The 18,387-nt window shown below is 44.4% G+C and overlaps 1 protein-coding gene across 1 annotated transcript in view; it reads right to left on the bottom strand.

Annotated features, from left to right (window-relative positions):
* Positions 1-545: 545 nt before the first annotated feature.
* TECPR2 (tectonin beta-propeller repeat containing 2) overlaps positions 546-18,387 on the bottom strand; it is a 69,512-nt gene continuing 51,670 nt past the window's right edge. Inside the window, 4 exon segments of the mRNA XM_063946603.1 lie at positions 546-1,932; positions 2,993-3,142; positions 4,022-4,163; positions 18,207-18,355. Coding sequence (XP_063802673.1) covers positions 1,784-1,932; positions 2,993-3,142; positions 4,022-4,163; positions 18,207-18,355 — 590 coding nt within the window. The 3' untranslated portion in view covers positions 546-1,783.

Genomic DNA, 18,387 nt, shown 5'->3' with positions numbered 1-18,387 from the left:
AATCTATAATCACTTTGTCAGTGTGATCTGGGAGCAATACTGCCACCTAAATGTTATAATACCGCCCGAATGTATCGCTGTTCACCCACAGGTACAGGGACTCTGAAAGAAGACCATCCCTGCCATGTGCCTGGAGGGAAACGATCGTATCAGCGGTGTCTTCACTCCTCTCTCAGGACTCCTGTGCGGGTTACAGAGCGGTGGCGGCTATCCCAGAGGAACCCTCTGCCGGGTAACTTTGCCCATAGAGACGTCTTTTGCTGCAGGGGCCAAACTCATGAGCGCTTCACGTTCCGGAGCTCGGTAAATGCAACAGCTTTGCAATCCCCGGTGGAAACCAGCTTTCGAAAAATGGAGAAACTGCAGCAGATAGGGGCTGTGGTCACTCTTTCATATATTGGGGTGATATTTAATATTTGCGGGCAACCCCCCAAAAAACGGGTGTTTTAGTGAACTATGCCGCAGATATTTAATGATAAATCGTCCCATTAGTGTGTAGTAAGTAACTGCTACAGGAGAAATATGCACAAAGGAATAACACAATGTAAACTAAGTTAATGATTTTATTTAGACAACAATAATAAAATACTGTTAACAGAAACGGCCTACACGAATAAAGCGGACACACTGGATTTGGGTAATAAATTAGCTTATCTGTATCCACTATAAACCCCACCTTTATATTGAAAATCTGCCAATATTAATTGCAAGATAAAAAAAAGAAATTAAATCATTTTAACGTCACTGTAAACAATATACGGCCGCTCCTCCTGACCCCGTTCGCTAGCTGCGGATACAATCTGGATGCGACCTGTATATAGTGGCGGCTTTGTATTGTGTTACAGTGTAAACCACCTGGCACAACAGCAGAACTGTAAAAGCTAAATGCATGGCTATAAATTGCTGATAGCGATCGCTATGGTATCACCGTCACAAAGTGCTGGAATACACTTACATTCCACGGCTGCAATGCAGTCAGAATCCCCACGGTACGTAGTGGGGTTAGGGTGTAGTTTAGGGTTAGGCACTAGGGGGGGGACAGTTAGTAGGGGTGCGGGAGGGGTGGATTAGGGATAGGTTGCAGGAAGGGTGAGTTAGGGCTACGGTTAAAATACTTTCCGGGATCCTGAATGTTGGGATGCGGCTTTCGGAATTCAGACCGCCCGGATCCCGATCGCTGGGATTACGATACCATCTCGCCAAGGCTGCATTTCAGTGACTGTACACAACAAGCGCAGAATACAGATTATGTAAAGTGCTACCACAACGGCTCAGAAGAGGCTATGTGACAACTTCTGGTGAAATAGTTTATTGTCAGACACAAGCCTATTTCTTCAGTGTCTAGTCGCAATGGGGAACACTTGTGACAACAATGGGTTGCGGAATATTCTTTGTACAACTAAATTTGCACCAGTACTTGTAACGTCTTCCCCCGCTGCCATATAAACCGTACTCGCACATGAACCGTTACAGGAGACCACACCCCCTTCGCGGGTAATGAGGGGAAAGATCCCAGCAGCAATCTGTGCCCCGTCCCACTATGAATATTACAGTATTAGAGAGATACTAAGACGCGTGAGCTGTATTGTGTAAGAACATCTAGAGTATATACACATTACAACGTGTGGTTCCGTTACAAGGGCACAGACACGGCAACGTGGAAATACTCTGGACCACGCAAAGTGCTTTGTATATGACAGGGACTAGTAACACGGGACACACAGGTGTTTAGCAGCGTATGGACAAGCGCACAGATTTAGCAGACCGTTTTCGGGGTGCTACTTCAGATCACCTCCCATTCATCTTCGAAGTCCGAGTGCGCCAGATGGCTGTCATTATTTGGAATGGTTGGGTGGTGGCTGTAGGTCTTTGTAAGACGCTGGAGAAGGGACCCGGCGCTGCTGACACCCCAGAGCTCATCCTGCGCAGTCACTGCAAAAGGAAAGACTATTGGTCAGTATGAGAAAAGAGAGTAGGAATCGCTCTTGTAACAAGCACTACCCCACGGTCGCTCGTCACTCCACTTATTACACAGGACTGCGCTAAATAACGCCGCAAACTGGTTGCAGTACAGAACTCAAGGAACGATCTACTTATGAAAACCAGCACCCTCCTTCAACTTGTACTATAACTGCACTGTGACATCACTGTACAATGTGACATCACTGTACCTCCCTGTGGGGTCATTCACCAACTTCCTATAAAACCCAAATTACTCCCATTGCTCTAGGATACAAAATAACTTGTCTCATGCAACGGAAGCAATTCTACACACAGGCGACTGCCCACAGGATATAAAGGTTGTCGGAAAAACCCCAGAATGCCTGGAAATATTTATTACCAGTGATTTATATAGCGCACACATATTCCGCAGCGCTATACAGAGAATATTTCACCAGTCACATCAGTCCCTGCCCCAGTGGAGCTTACACTCTATATTCCCTATCACATGTACACACAGACACATTCACGCTAGGGTTAATTTTGTTGGGATTCAATTAACCTACCAATAGATTTCTGGATTGTGGGAGGAAACCGGAGTACCCGGAGGAAACCCACCCAAGCACAGGGAGCATATACAAACTCCACACAGTTAGGGCCATGGTGGGAATTGAACCCATGACCTCAGTGCTGAGAGGCAGTAATGCTAACCATTACACCATCCGTGCTGCCCAATGTGTTCAGTAAAAGCTGCATTAGGCCGTGTACCAGCCATTGTCATACAGTCTGCAGGCCGATGAGCTCTTAGGGGAATAGAAAGTATCAATGTAATATAATATTACTAATATATTATACTTATTGGTGACCGGTATTTCTGTTTGAGTCAGAACAATAGATATTAATATAGTGTATCGTGTGCAAACCCCGCAAAACATTCTCTATCAATGGGGGCAGCCATATTACCTGCCTCATCAGATGTTAACATGGAGAAATATAGCAACAGCTCCCCCCGGACAGTCCTACGCCCTGGGCACACGGGAATCAAGCCTACCTGTCAGCCATGACATGTTTCCAGGGATTTTCTTCCAGTAGTCGCCAGCTGCGTTTCTCTCTGTGATCCCGTACCGTCGGGCTATGTCTCCATTTGGGCACAGTGCCCACACCGTTCTCACGCTCACTACCAGCTGACACGCCTGCAAGCCTATGGATCACAAACATCAAATCTCAGAAACATCTCCAGGATCAGACCCTTCATCACCATGGAGGTAACGAAGACCCTCATCCACTCACTGGTCATCCCCAGATTGCAACCTCCTCCTATCAGGGCCTCCCTGACTCCCACCTCTCTCCACTCCAGTCTGTTCTCAATCCTGCTGCCCGACTCATCTTCCTCTCCAAAAGTCCTACTTCTGCCTCCCATGTCCTACAAGACCTACACCTGCTCCCTTCCCCTTCAGAACCCAATTCAAGCTTCTCACACTCCCTTCCTCACCCACTCCTCTCCCAATTACATGTCTGACCTTATCTCCCTTCACACTCCCACCCGTCCTCTTCACTCCACAAATGTACGCCAACTCTCCTGTCTTCTTACTTCCTCACACTCCTGCCTCCAAGATTTCTCACGTGCTGCTCCCTTTCTCTGGAATTCTCTACCTCTCCCCCTCAGACTCTCCACCTCTCCACAGAACTTCAAAACGGGCTCAAGACCCATTTCTTCACCAAACCCAGCCAAATCTCATCCTAACCCTCTGTTCCGCTGTCTCTGTCTACCCCATCTGTGTCACCCCTGTCTGTCAGCCCCCACCCCTTTAGAACGTAAGCTCTCACAAGCAGGGCCCTCTCCCCCCACACGTTTTTCCTTTCTTCACCATCATGTCCTCCCCACTGCCTACGACGGAACCTAACCTTTTGTTTCTGCCCCCGTCCTGTCCTGTCGACAAGTAAATGTTAGTTTCTTAAGGGTCCTCAGGTGTCAGAAAACAGAAACTGTATAATCTGTAATACTTAATAGACATTTTGAGAGACCTATTTTACAGGACGCGGGATAAGTGGCCGCTGGGAGGCTGAATAGATCACTTACCCGGCACGTGTTCCCAGTCCGTCCCTACAGGCATCTCCTCTGTAATGCCGACTCTTACATAAACATTGCACTTGTTGTCCAGCGTCCACAGCATGCTGTCACTTGGACTAGAATATACATTAATCAGGTTGATCCCTACAGGCTGCAAAATAAATATAAAAATATCCCCATGTTATATGACGTTTACTGAACAGGGCGCCGTCAGTCACCAAAGGACACATTGTAAAGGAAGAAAATGAGGGCGCAGAACGGGATATCAGCAATAGCTGCAGTGCACTGTATGGGGTGTGTAACTGAGCCGGGCTGCTGTGATAGGGTCACATATAGATAACACAGCACTAATAACTATGTACTGAATATCAGAGAACAACTAACCACTGTGCTTTCATAATGTCAGAACATGATAAACAGAAGTCTCATGGGTACATTCAGGTGCATAACACCTGATCAGCACCAATATATAATAATAATCACATACTAATAACACCTGATCAGCACCAATATATAATAATAATCACACACTAATAACACCTGATCAGCACCAATATATAATAATAATCACACACTAATAACACCTGATCAGCACCAATATATTATAATAATAATAATCACCACACACTAATAACACCTGATCAGCACCAATATATTATAATAATAATAATAATAATAATAATAATAATAATAATAATAATAATAATATTATTATTATTATTATTATTATTATTAATACATTAATAACACCTGATCAGTACCAATATATAATAATAATCACATACTAATAACACCTGATCAGCACCAATATATAATAATAATAATAATAATAATAATAATATTATTATTATTAATACATTAATAACACCTGATCAGCACCAATATATAATAATAATCACATACTAATAACACCTGATCAGCACCAATATATAATAATCACATACTAACACCTGATCAGCACCAATATATAATAATCACATACTAATAACACCTGATCAGCACCAATATATAATAATCACATACTAATAACACCTGATCAGCGCCAATATATAAATAATAATCACATACTAATAACTCCTGATCAGCGCCAATATATAATCACACACTAATAACACCTGACCAGCACCAATATATAATAATAATCATCACACACTAATAACACCTGATCAGCACCATAATAATAATAATAATAATAATAATAATAATAATAATAATCACCACACACTAATAACACCTGATCAGCACCAATATATAAATAATAATAAATTAACAACACCTGATCAGCACCAATATATAATAATAATAATAATAATAATAATAATAAAAATAAACAACACACTAATAACACCTGATCAGCACCAATATAATAATCACACACTAATAACACCTGGTCAGCACCAATATATAATAATCACACACTAAACACCTGATCAGCACCAATATATAATAATCACATACTAATAACACCTGATCAGCACCAATATATAATAATAATAATAATAATAATAATAATCACACACTAATAACACCTGATCAGCACCAATATATTATAATAAGAATCACACACTAACACCTGATCAGCACCAATATATAATAATAATAATAATAATAAATAATAATAATCACACACTAACACCTGATCAGCACCAATATATAATAATAATAATAATAATAATAATAATAATAATAATAATAATAAATAATAATAATAATCACACACTAACAACACCTGATCAGCACCAATATATAATAATAATAATCACCACCACACTAATAACACCTGATCAGCACCAATATATTATAATAATAATAATAATAATAATAATAATAATAATAATAATAATCACACACTAACAACACCTGATCAGCACCAATATATAATAATAATAATAATAATAATAATCATCACACACTAACAACACCTGATCAGCACCAATATATAATAATAATAATAATCATCACCACACACTAACACCTGATCAGCACCAATATATAATAATAATAATCACCACCACACACTAATAACACCTGATCAGCACCAATAAATAATAATCATCACATACTACTACCTGATTAGCACCAATATATAATAATAATAATAATAATAATAATAATAATAATATTATTATCAACAACATACTAATGACACCTAATTAGCACCAATATATTATTATATTATCATCAACAACAACCTAATAACACCTGATCAGCGCCAATATATAACAACAACATCATACTAATAACACCTTAGCGCCAATAAAAAATAAAATAATAATAATCATACTAATAACACCTGATCAGCGCCAATATATAATAATCACATACTAATAACACCTAACCAGCACTGATGTATAATAGTAATAATAATAATAATAATAATAATAATAATAATAATCACATACTAATAACACCTGACCAGCACTGATGAATAATAATCATAATAATCATAATAATAATAATAATAATCATAATAATAATAATCACATACTAATAACACCTGATCAGCGACAATATATAATAATAATAAGCACATACTAATAACACCTGATCAGCGCCAATGTATAATGAGCACATACTAATAACACCTGATCAGCACCAATATATAATAATCACATACTAATAACACCTGATCAGCACCAATATATAATAATAATCACATACTAATAACACCTGATCAGCACCAATATATAATAATAATCACATACTAATAACACCTGATCAGCACCAATATATAATAATCACATACTAATAACACCTGATCAGAAATAATAATAATAATAATAATAACAACAACAACAACAACAACAACAACAACAACAACAACAACAACAACAACAACAACAACAACAACAACAACAACAACAACAACAACAACAACAACAACAACAACAACAACAACAACAACAACAACAACAACAACAACAACAACAACAACAACAACAACAACAACAACAACAACACACTAATAACACCTGATCAGCACCAATATATAATAATAATAATAATAATAATAATAATAATAATAATCTTAATAATAATAATCACCACACACTAACACCTGATCAGCACCAATATATAATAATAATAATGATAATAATAATAATAATAATAATAATCATCACACACTAATAACACCTGATCAGCACCAATATATTATAAAAAGAATCACACACTAACACCTGATCAGCACCAATATATAATAATAATAATAATAATAATAATAATAATAATAATAATACACACACTAACAACACCTGATCAGCACCAATATATAATAATAATAATAATAATAATAATAATAATAATAATAATAATAACCACACACTAACAACACCTGATCAGCACCAATATATAATAATAATCACACACACTAATAACACCTGATCAGCACCAATATATAATAATAATAATAATAATAATAATAATCACCACACACTAACACCTGATCAGCACCAATATATAATAATAATAATAATAATAATAATAATAATAATAATAATAATAATCACCACACACTAACAACACCTGATCAGCACCAATATATAATAATAATAATAATAATAATAATAATAATCACACACACTAATAACACCTGATCAGCACCAATATATAATAATAATAATAATAATAATAATAATAATAATAATAATAATCACCACACACTAACACCTGATCAGCACCAATATATAATAATAATAATAATAATCACACACACTAATAACACCTGATCAGCACCAATATATAATAATAATAATAATAATAATAATAATAATAATCACCACACACTAACAACACCTGATCAGCACCAATATATAATAATAATAATCACCACACACTAATAACACCTGATCAGCACCAATAAATAATAATCATCATCACATACTACTACCTGATTAGCACCAATATATAATAATAATAATAATAATAATATTATTATCAACAACATACTAATGACACCTAATTAGCACCAATATATTATTATATTATCATCATCAACAACAACCTAATAACACCTGATCAGCGCCAATATATAATAACAACAAAATCATACTAATAACACCTTAGCGACAATAAAAAATAAAATAATAATAATCATACTAATAACACCTGATCAGCGCCAATATATAATAATCACATACTAATAACACCTAACCAGCACTGATGTATAATAATAATAATAATAATAAATAATAATAATCACATACTAATAACACCTGACCAGCACTGATGAATAATCATAAAAATCATAATAATAATCATAATAATAATAATAATAATCACATACTAATAACACCTGATCAGCGACAATATATAATAATAATAATAATAATAAGCACATACTAATAACACCTGATCAGCGCCAATGTATAATAAGCACATACTAATAACACCTGATCAGCACCAATGTATAATAATAATCATACTAACAGCACCTGATCATCGCCAATATATAATCATCACATACTAATAACACCTGATCAGCGCCAATGTATAATAAGCACATACTAACACCTGATCAGCACTGATGTAGAATAATACTCAGCACATACTAATAACACATGATCAGCGCCAATGTATATTAAGCACATACTAACACCTGATCAGCGTCAATGTATAATAGTAATAAGCACATTCTAACACCTGATCAGCGCCAATGTATAATAAGCACACACTAATAACACCTGATCAGCCCCAATGTATAATAGTAATAAGCACATTCTAACACCTGATCAGCCCCAATGTATAATAGTAATCACACACTAATAACACCTGATCAGCAGCAATGTATAATAATAATAATAATAATAATAATCACACACTAATAACACTCACAGTACTAGAACGGAATAAAACAAAGGTATGGTTGCCACGGCTGCCTGCGTCACTGCGCATTGTTACAAAACATTAACAGTCTGGAGTCACTGCCTTAAAGGAAACAGACAAATATAATAAATTACACCCTTTTTGCACGTCCCCGGGTTAGTTTTCTGTCACTATGGCAACATTAGATGGTGAGACAATATCACTAGCCAGGGGCTTCTGAGGTGTGACAAGTATACACAAAGCTTCTATCCAAACGTGGTGTCCAGCAACACAAGTCAGGAAGCTGTGACGTATAAGCGGTATTTCCTCGCTGCGGAGAGACGCCAGACTCCAGGAATCCACCTCACTAGTCAGCTACAGCACATATATTCTCATGTCTGCACGCTCTGTTATCTCAGTTATATACAATCATACAATTATCAATGGTTTCCAGGAGCTAAATAAGACCGGATACAATCTGAGGGTCTTCTACATCAGGATGTTCTCAGGTTACCTTCATATTCACTTCCCAACAGCAATGGGAGAGGAGGAAACACGGCCAGGACCCTAATACTCCCTCCTGCCCAGGACCCCTAATACTACCTCATGTCACTTCTGCTCAGGCCACTGATACCCCCTCCTACCCAGGACCCCTAATACTACCTCATGTCACTTCTGCTCAGGCCACTGATACCCCCTCCTACCCAGGACCCCTAATACTACCTCATGTAACTTCTGCTCAGGCCACCGATACCCCCTCCTACCCAGGACCCCTAATACTACATCATGTAACTTCTGCTCAGGCCACCGATACCCCCTCCTACCCAGGACCCCTAATACTACCACATGTAACTTCTGTCAGGCCACTGATACCCCCTCCTACCCAGGACCCCTAATACTACCTCATGCAACTTCTGCTCAGGCCACTGATACCCCCTCCTACCCAGGACCCCTAATACTACCTCATGTAACTTCTGTCAGGCCACTGATACCCCCTCCTACCCAGGACCCCTAATACTACCTCATGTAACTTCTGCTCAGGCCACTGATACCCCCTCCTACCCAGGACCCCTAATACTACCTCATGTAACTTCTGTCAGGCCACTGATACCCCCTCCTACCCAGGACCCCTAATACTACCTCATGTCACTTCTGCTCAGGCCACGGATACCCCCTCCTACCCAGGACCCCTAACACTACCTCATGCAACTTCTGCTCAGGCCACCGATACCCCCTCCTACCCAGGACCCCTAATACTACCTCATGTCACTTCTGCTCAGGCCACGGATACCCCCTCCTACCCAGGACCCCTAACACTACCTCATGCAACTTCTGCTCAGGCCACCGATACCCCCTCCTACCCAGGACCCCTAACACTACCTCATGTAACTTCTGCTCAGGCCACTGATACCCCCTCCTACCCAGGACCCCTAACACTACCTCATGTAACTTCTGCTCAGGCCACAGATACCCCCTCCTACCCAGGACCCCTAATACTACCTCATGTAACTTCTGCTCAGGCCACCGATACCCCCTCCTACCCAGGACCCCTAATACTACCTCATGTAACTTCTGCTCAGGCCACCGATACCCCCTCCTACCCAGGACCCCTAATACTACCTCATGTAACTTCTGCTCAGGCCACCGATACCCCCTCCTACCCAGGACCCCTAATACTACCTCATGTAACTTCTGCTCAGGCCACCGATACCCCCTCCTACCCAGGACCCCTAATACTACCTCATGTAACTTCTGCTCAGGCCACTGATACCCCCTCCTACCCAGGACCCCTAATACTACCTCATGTAACTTCTGCTCAGGCCACCGATACCCCCTCCTACCCAGGACCCCTAATACTACCTCATGTAACTTCTGCTCAGGCCACCGATACCCCCTCCTACCCAGGACCCCTAATACTACCTCATGTCACTTCTGCTCAGGCCACCGATACCCCCTCCTACCCAGGACCCCTAATACTACCTCATGTAACTTCTGCTCAGGCCACCGATACCCCCTCCTACCCAGGACCCCTAATACTACCTCATGTAACTTCTGCTCAGGCCACGGATACCCCCTCCTGCCCAGGACCCCTAACACTACCTCATGTAACTTCTGCTCAGGCCACGGATACCCCCTCCTACCCAGGACCCCTAACACTACCTCATGTAACTTCTGCTCAGGCCACGGATACCCCCTCCTACCCAGGACCCCTAACACTACCTCATGTAACTTCTGCTCAGGCCACCGATACCCCCTCCTACCCAGGACCCCTAATACTACCTTATGTAACTTCTGCTCAGGCCACGGATACCCCCTCCTGCCCAGGACCCCTAACACTACCTCATGTAACTTCTGCTCAGGCCACGGATACCCCCTCCTACCCAGGACCCCTAACACTACCTCATGTAACTTCTGCTCAGGCCACGGATACCCCCTCCTACCCAGGACCCCTAACACTACCTCATGTAACTTCTGCTCAGGCCACCGATACCCCCTCCTACCCAGGACCCCTAACACTACCTCATGTAACTTCTGCTCAGGCCACCGATACCCCCTCCTACCCAGGACCCCTAATACTACCTCGTGTAACTTCTGCTCAGGCCACCGATAGCCCCTCCTACCCAGGACCCCTAATACTACCTCGTGTAACTTCTGCTCAGGCCACCGATAGCCCCTCCTACCCAGGACCCCTAATACTACCTCATGTCACTTCTGCTCAGGCCACTGATACCCCCTCCTACCCAGGACCCCTAATACTACCTCATGTCACTTTTGCTCAGGCCACTGATACCCCCTCCTACCCAGGACCCCTAACACTACCTCATGCAACTTCTGCTCAGGCCACCGATACCCCCTCCTACCCAGGACCCCTAACACTACCTCATGTAACTTCTGCTCAGGCCACCGATACCCCCTCCTACCCAGGACCCCTAACACTACCTCATGTAACTTCTGCTCAGGCCACGGATACCCCCTCCTACCCAGGACCCCTAACACTACCTCATGCAACTTCTGCTCAGGCCACTGATACCCCCTCCTACCCAGGACCCCTAATACTACCTCATGTCACTTTTGCTCAGGCCACTGATACCCCCTCCTACCCAGGACCCCTAACACTACCTCATGCAACTTCTGCTCAGGCCACCGATACCCCCTCCTACCCAGGACCCCTAATACTACCTCATGTAACTTCTGCTCAGGCCACCGATACCCCCTCCTACCCAGGACCCCTAACACTACCTCATGTAACTTCTGCTCAGGCCACGGATACCCCCTCCTACCCAGGACCCCTAACACTACCTCATGTAACTTCTGCTCAGGCCACGGATACCCCCTCCTACCCAGGACCCCTAACACTACCTCATGCAACTTCTGCTCAGGCCACTGATACCCCCTCCTACCCAGGACCCCTAACACTACCTCATGCAACTTCTGCTCAGGCCACTGATACCCCCTCCTACCCAGGACCCCTAATACTACCTCATGTAACTTCTGCTCAGGCCACCGATACCCCCTCCTACCCAGGACCCCTAATACTACCTCATGTAACTTCTGCTCAGGCCACCGATACCCCCTCCTACCCAGGACCCCTAATACTACCTCATGTAACTTCTGCTCAGGCCACCGATACCCCCTCCTACCCAGGACCCCTAATACTACCTCATGTAACTTCTGCTCAGGCCACCGATACCCCCTCCTACCCAGGACCCCTAATACTACCTCATGTAACTTCTGCTCAGGCCACCGATACCCCCTCCTACCCAGGACCCCTAATACTACCTCATGTAACTTCTGCTCAGGCCACCGATACCCCCTCCTACCCAGGACCCCTAATACTACCTCATGTAACTTCTGCCCAGGACCCATAATACTCCCTCCTGTAACTTCTGGTCAGGACCAATAATACTCCATCCTGTTACTTCTGGCCAGGACCCCTAATACTCTCTCCTGTAACCTCTGGTCAAGACCCCTAATACTCCCTCCTGTAACTTCTGGCCAGGACCTCTAATACTCCCTCCTGTAAATTCTGGTCAGGACCTCTAATACTCCCTCCTGTAACTTCTGGTCAGGACCAATAATACTCCCTCCTGTAACTTCTGGCCAGAACCCCTAATACTCCCTCCTGTAACTTCTGACCAGGCCCCTAATACTCCCTCCTGTAACTTCTGAACAGGCCCCTAATACTCCCTCCTGTAACTTCTGACCAGGCCCCTAATACTCCCTCCTGTAACTTCTGACCAGGCCCCTAATACTCCCTCCTGTTACTTCTGTCCGGGCCCCTAATACTCGCTCCTGTTACTTCTGTCCAGGCCCCTAATACTCGCTCCTGTTACTTCTGACCAGGCCCCTAATACTCCCTCCTGTAACTTCTGACCAGGCCCCTAATACTCCCTCCTGTAACTTCTGACCAGGCCCCTAATACTCCCTCTTGTTACTTCTGTCCAGGCCCCTTATACTCGCTCCTGTTACTTCTGTCCAGGCCCCATGGTGGATACCCTGATATATGATGCTGTCTTTGCTGCTGAGACTATCAGAGGCTGTACTGGTTAGCAGCAATCGGTGGTGTTTGTACAATCAGTTCTCATTGCTGTGTTGCAGACACTGCTGGATTCCCAAATTAGATCACAACCAGGTGTGATGCAGGAGGTCATGTGGAAAGTATGTTGGCACATTTGTGTGGATTCTCCGGGGATTAAGATTGTCTCATAGAGGTCTGGATTCTATCAGCTCAGCAATGTACTGATAAATGCACACACGGCTTCTGCATCCATTCATCACCGCCACATGTGCCTTCCTCTGCAAACGTGCAAAATGCAGAGCTAGTGTCACCGGCCTCTAGTGCTGTACACGCAGAGCAGGATCCTACACTGAGCAGCTCCTACCAGAGAGTGTCACCGGCCGCACACCGTGTCAGTGATTACACCTCTCTAGTGCTGCACATGCAGAGCAGGATCCTACACTGAGCAGCTCCTACCAGAGAGCGTCACCGGCCGCACACCGTGTCAGTGATTACACCTCTAGTGCTGCACATGCAGAGCAGGATCCTACACTGAGCAGCTCCTACCAGAGAGCGTCACCGGCCGCACACCGTGTCAGTGATTACACCTCTAGTGCTGCACATGCAGAGCAGGATCCTACACTGAGCAGCTCCTACCAGAGAGCGTCACCGGCCGCACACCGTGTCAGTGATTACACCTCTAGTGCTGCACATGCAGAGCAGGATCCTACACTGAGCAGCTCCTACCAGAGAGTGTCACCGGCCGCACACCGTGTCAGTGATTACACCTCTCTAGTGCTGCACATGCAGAGCAGGATCCTACACTGAGCAGCTCCTACCAGAGAGTGTCACCGGCCGCACACCGTGTCAGTGATTACACCTCTCTAGTGCTGCACATGCAGAGCAGGATCCTACACTGAGCAGCTCCTACCAGAGAGTGTCACCGGCCGCACACCGTGTCAGTGATTACACCTCTCTAGTGCTGCACATGCAGAGCAGGATCCTTCACTGAGCAGCTCCTACCAGAGAGTGTCACCGGCCGCACACCGTGTCAGTGATTACACCTCTCTAGTGCTGCACATGCAGAGCAGGGTCCTACACTGAGCAGCTCCTACCAGAGAGTGTCACCGGCCGCACACCGCGTCAGTGATTACACCTCTCTAGTGCTGCACATGCAGAGCAGGATCCTACACTGAGCAGCTCCTACCAGAGAGTGTCACCGGCCGCACACCGTGTCAGTGATTACACCTCTCTAGTGCTGCACATGCAGAGCAGGATCCTACACTGAGCAGCTCCTACCAGAGAGCGTCACCGGCCGCACACCGTGTCAGTGATTACACCTCTCTAGTGCTGCACATGCAGAGCAGGATCCTACACTGAGCAGCTCCTACCAGAGAGCGTCACCGGCCGCACACCGTGTCAGTGATTACACCTCTCTAGTGCTGCACATGCAGAGCAGGATCCTACACTGAGCAGCTTCTACCAGAGTGAAACAATCTGACCACATGTTTCTTATCCTCATGGAAAACTCTCTGGCAGTAAATGACACAGGACTCCTGCCAGCACTTTCATTCAATGCACGTGACTGGCTCTCAAACACAAGCACCCACTGCACTGCCACGCTGTGCCTGCCCATTGGAGCTCTCTGCCAACCACAGTGGAAAGTAATTATTTATATTACTTGTGCTTTACAATCGGGAACAAAACAGAAATATACAGTGCAATCGGAAAGTATTCACAGCGCTTCACTTTTTTCACATTTTTTTGTTATGTTACAGCCTTATTCTAAAATGGAATTCATTTTTTCCCTCGAAATTCCACACACAATACCCTATAATGACAATGTGAAAAGTTTTTTTTGGGTGATTTTTGCAAATTTATTAAAAAATAAAAACTAAGAAATCACATGTACATAAGTATTCACAGCCTTTGCTCAATACTTTGTTGACGCATCTTTGGCAGCAATTACAGCCTCAAGTCTTTCTGAATATGATGTCACAAGCTTGACACACCTATCTTTGGGCAGTTTCGCCCATTCCTCTTTGCAGCACCTCTCAAGCTCCATCAGGTTGGATAGGAAGCGTTGGTGCACAGCCATTTTCAGATCTCTCCAGAGATATTCAATCGGATTCAAGTCTGGGCTCTGGCTGGGCCACTCAAGGACATTCACAGAGTTGTCCTGAAGCCACTCCTTTGATATCTAGGCTGTGTGCTTAGGGTCGTTGTCCTGCTGAAAGATGAACCATCACCCCAGTCTGAGGTCAAGAGCGCTCTGGAGCAGGTTTTCATCCAGGATGTCTCTGTACATTGCTGCATTCATCTTTCCCTCTATCCTGACTGGTCTCCCAGTTCCTGCCGCTAAAAAACATCCCCACAGCATGTCGCTGCCACCACCATGCTTCACTGTAGGGATGGTATTGGCCTGGTGATGAGCGGTGCCTGGTTTCCTCCAAACATGACGCCTGGCATTCACGCCAAAGAGTTCAATCTTTGTCTCATCAGACCAGAGAATTTTGTTTCTCATGGTCTGAGAGTCCTTCAGGTGCATTTTGGCAAACTCCAGGCAGGCTGCCATGTGCATTTTACTAAGGAGTGGCTTCCGTCTGGCCACTCTACCATATAGGCCTGATTGGTGGATTGCTGTAGAGATGGTTGTCCTTCTGGAAGGTTCTGCTCTCTCCACAGAGGAATTCTGTAGCTCTGAGAGAGTGACTATCGGGTTCTTGGTCACCTCCCTGTCTAGGGCCCTTCTCCCCCGATCGCTCAGTTTAGATGGACGGCAATCTCTAGGTGTCCTGGTGGTTCCGAACTTCTTCCATTTACAGATGATGGAGGCCACTGTGCTCATTGGGACCTTCAACGTAGCAGATATTTTTCTGTACCCTTCCCCAGATTTGTGCCTCGAGACAATCCTGTCTCGGAGGTCTACAGACAATTCCTTTGACTTCATGCTTGGTTTGTGCTGAGACATGCACTGTCAAGTGTGGGATCTTATATAGACAAGTGTGTGTTTTCCAAATCATGTCCAATCAACTGAATTTACCACAGGTGTACTCCAATTAAGGCGTAAGAACATCTCAAGGATGATCAGTGGAAACAGGATGCACCTGAGCTCAATTTTGAGCTTCATGGCTGTGAACACTTATGTGATTTGTTAGTTTTTATTTTTAATAAATTAGCAAAAATCACAAAAAATGATTGTCATTATGGGGTATTGTGTGTAGAATTTTTAGAAGAAAAAAAACTATTTCATTTTGGAATAAGGCTGTAACATAACAAAATGTGGAAAAAGTGAAGCGCTGTGAATACTTTTCCGGATGCACTGTAAAAAGACTGGGTAATAACAGACAAAGAGGTGAGTTCATGGACTAGGCAACAGTTCTCCCCAGACAGTGCGGCATACAGGACAGAGTGGCCCAGACAGAGCGGCATGCAGGACAGAGCGCCCCAGACAGAGCGGCATGCAGGACAGAGCGCCCCAGACAGAGCGGCATACAGGACAGAGCTCCCCAGACAGAGCGGCATACAGGACAGAGCAGCATACAGGACAGAGCTCCCCAGACAGTGCGGCATACAGGACAGAGCTCCCCAGACAGAGCGGCATACAGGACAGAGCAGCATACAGGACAGAGCTCCCCAGACAGTGCGGCATACAGGACAGAGCTCCCCAGACAGAGCGGCATACAGGACAGAGCTCCCCAGACAGAGCGGCATACAGGACAGAGCTCCCCAGACAGAGCGGCATACAGGACAGAGCTCCCCAGACAGAGCGGCATACAGGACAGAGCTCCCCAGACAGAGCGGCATACAGGACAGAGCAGCATACAGGACAGAGCTCCCCAGACAGAGCGGCATACAGGACAGAACAGCATACAGGACAGAGCTCCCCAGACAGAGCGGCATACAGGACAGAGCTCCCCAGACAGAGCGGCATACAGGACAGAGCAGCATACAGGACAGAGCTCCCCAGACAGAGCGGCATACAGGACAAGAGCGCCCCAGACAGAGCGGCATACAGGACAGAGCGCCCCAGACAGAGCGGCATACAGGACAAGAGCACCCCAGACAGAGCGGCATACAGGACAAGAGCGCCCCAGACAGAGCGGCATACAGGACAGAGCGCCCCAGACAGAGCGGCATACAGGACAGAGCGCCCTGACATGCAGTAATTTCATAGACTGTAACGGAGCAGCCTTATAATACAATGTACACACAATAAAAAGATCCAGTTTCTCATTGCAGCATCACACTGTGACAACGCCATACTAGGTGATAACACGGATCCAGCTGGGATGATAACACTCAGGATGATTGTTCTGTGTAGCCGGAGCCCTGAGGCGCAGGAAGTGTGGTGATGTATCGGTAGATGTGGAATGCACACTACTGCCACATATTACACACTGGGCACACACAGCACTACACATTCTGGATTCTTTACAAATGTGACATTTTATGACTTTTATCTTCCTCGCTGACAATACACTGGCACAACTACCACATGCGAGAGGGGCCGGTCTCAACAGTTCTCTTGGCAAAGTTACACATTCATTTCATATCAAATTCCCACTGGGGGCGCTGTTTAGTTGTGTGCACAAGCCAGCCCTGTATAATGGGAGGGGGGTACATATAACAGCAATGTAATGGTGTAATGAGGATATATGCTAGGCTAGGTACTTGTAGAATATTGGGGTCCCTTGATGTGGGCTGCAAGCTTAAATGTTTTGATGATGATAATTTAACAACCCCCCTCCCCCCGGCATTTTATTTGCTACACACACAGATTTGCAGTATATTACTGTTAGCGCCTATGGTAAATGTCCTTCTCCTTTATTAAAATGTAACTGCACCCGATAAAATAGAGCGGTTTGATGGCAGCGAGGTCCCTTCCATTACCTGTATGGGGGGCTCAATCATGATCCACGCAGGCAGCATCATGCTGGGATTGAGCGGCTGAGTCCCCACTCGGAAGTAAACGACTCCGCTGGTGTCGCAGGCCCAGATGTGCTGATTACCGCAGGACAGGCTGCACAGCTTCACAGCACCTAGCAGAGACACACAGAGCACAGCGTTACCC

Source organism: Pseudophryne corroboree, chromosome 12 (genome assembly GCF_028390025.1).
Source record: "Pseudophryne corroboree isolate aPseCor3 chromosome 12, aPseCor3.hap2, whole genome shotgun sequence".
Taxonomy (NCBI): Eukaryota; Metazoa; Chordata; class Amphibia; order Anura; family Myobatrachidae; genus Pseudophryne; species Pseudophryne corroboree.
This window is presented reverse-complemented; position numbering and strand designations above follow the sequence as displayed.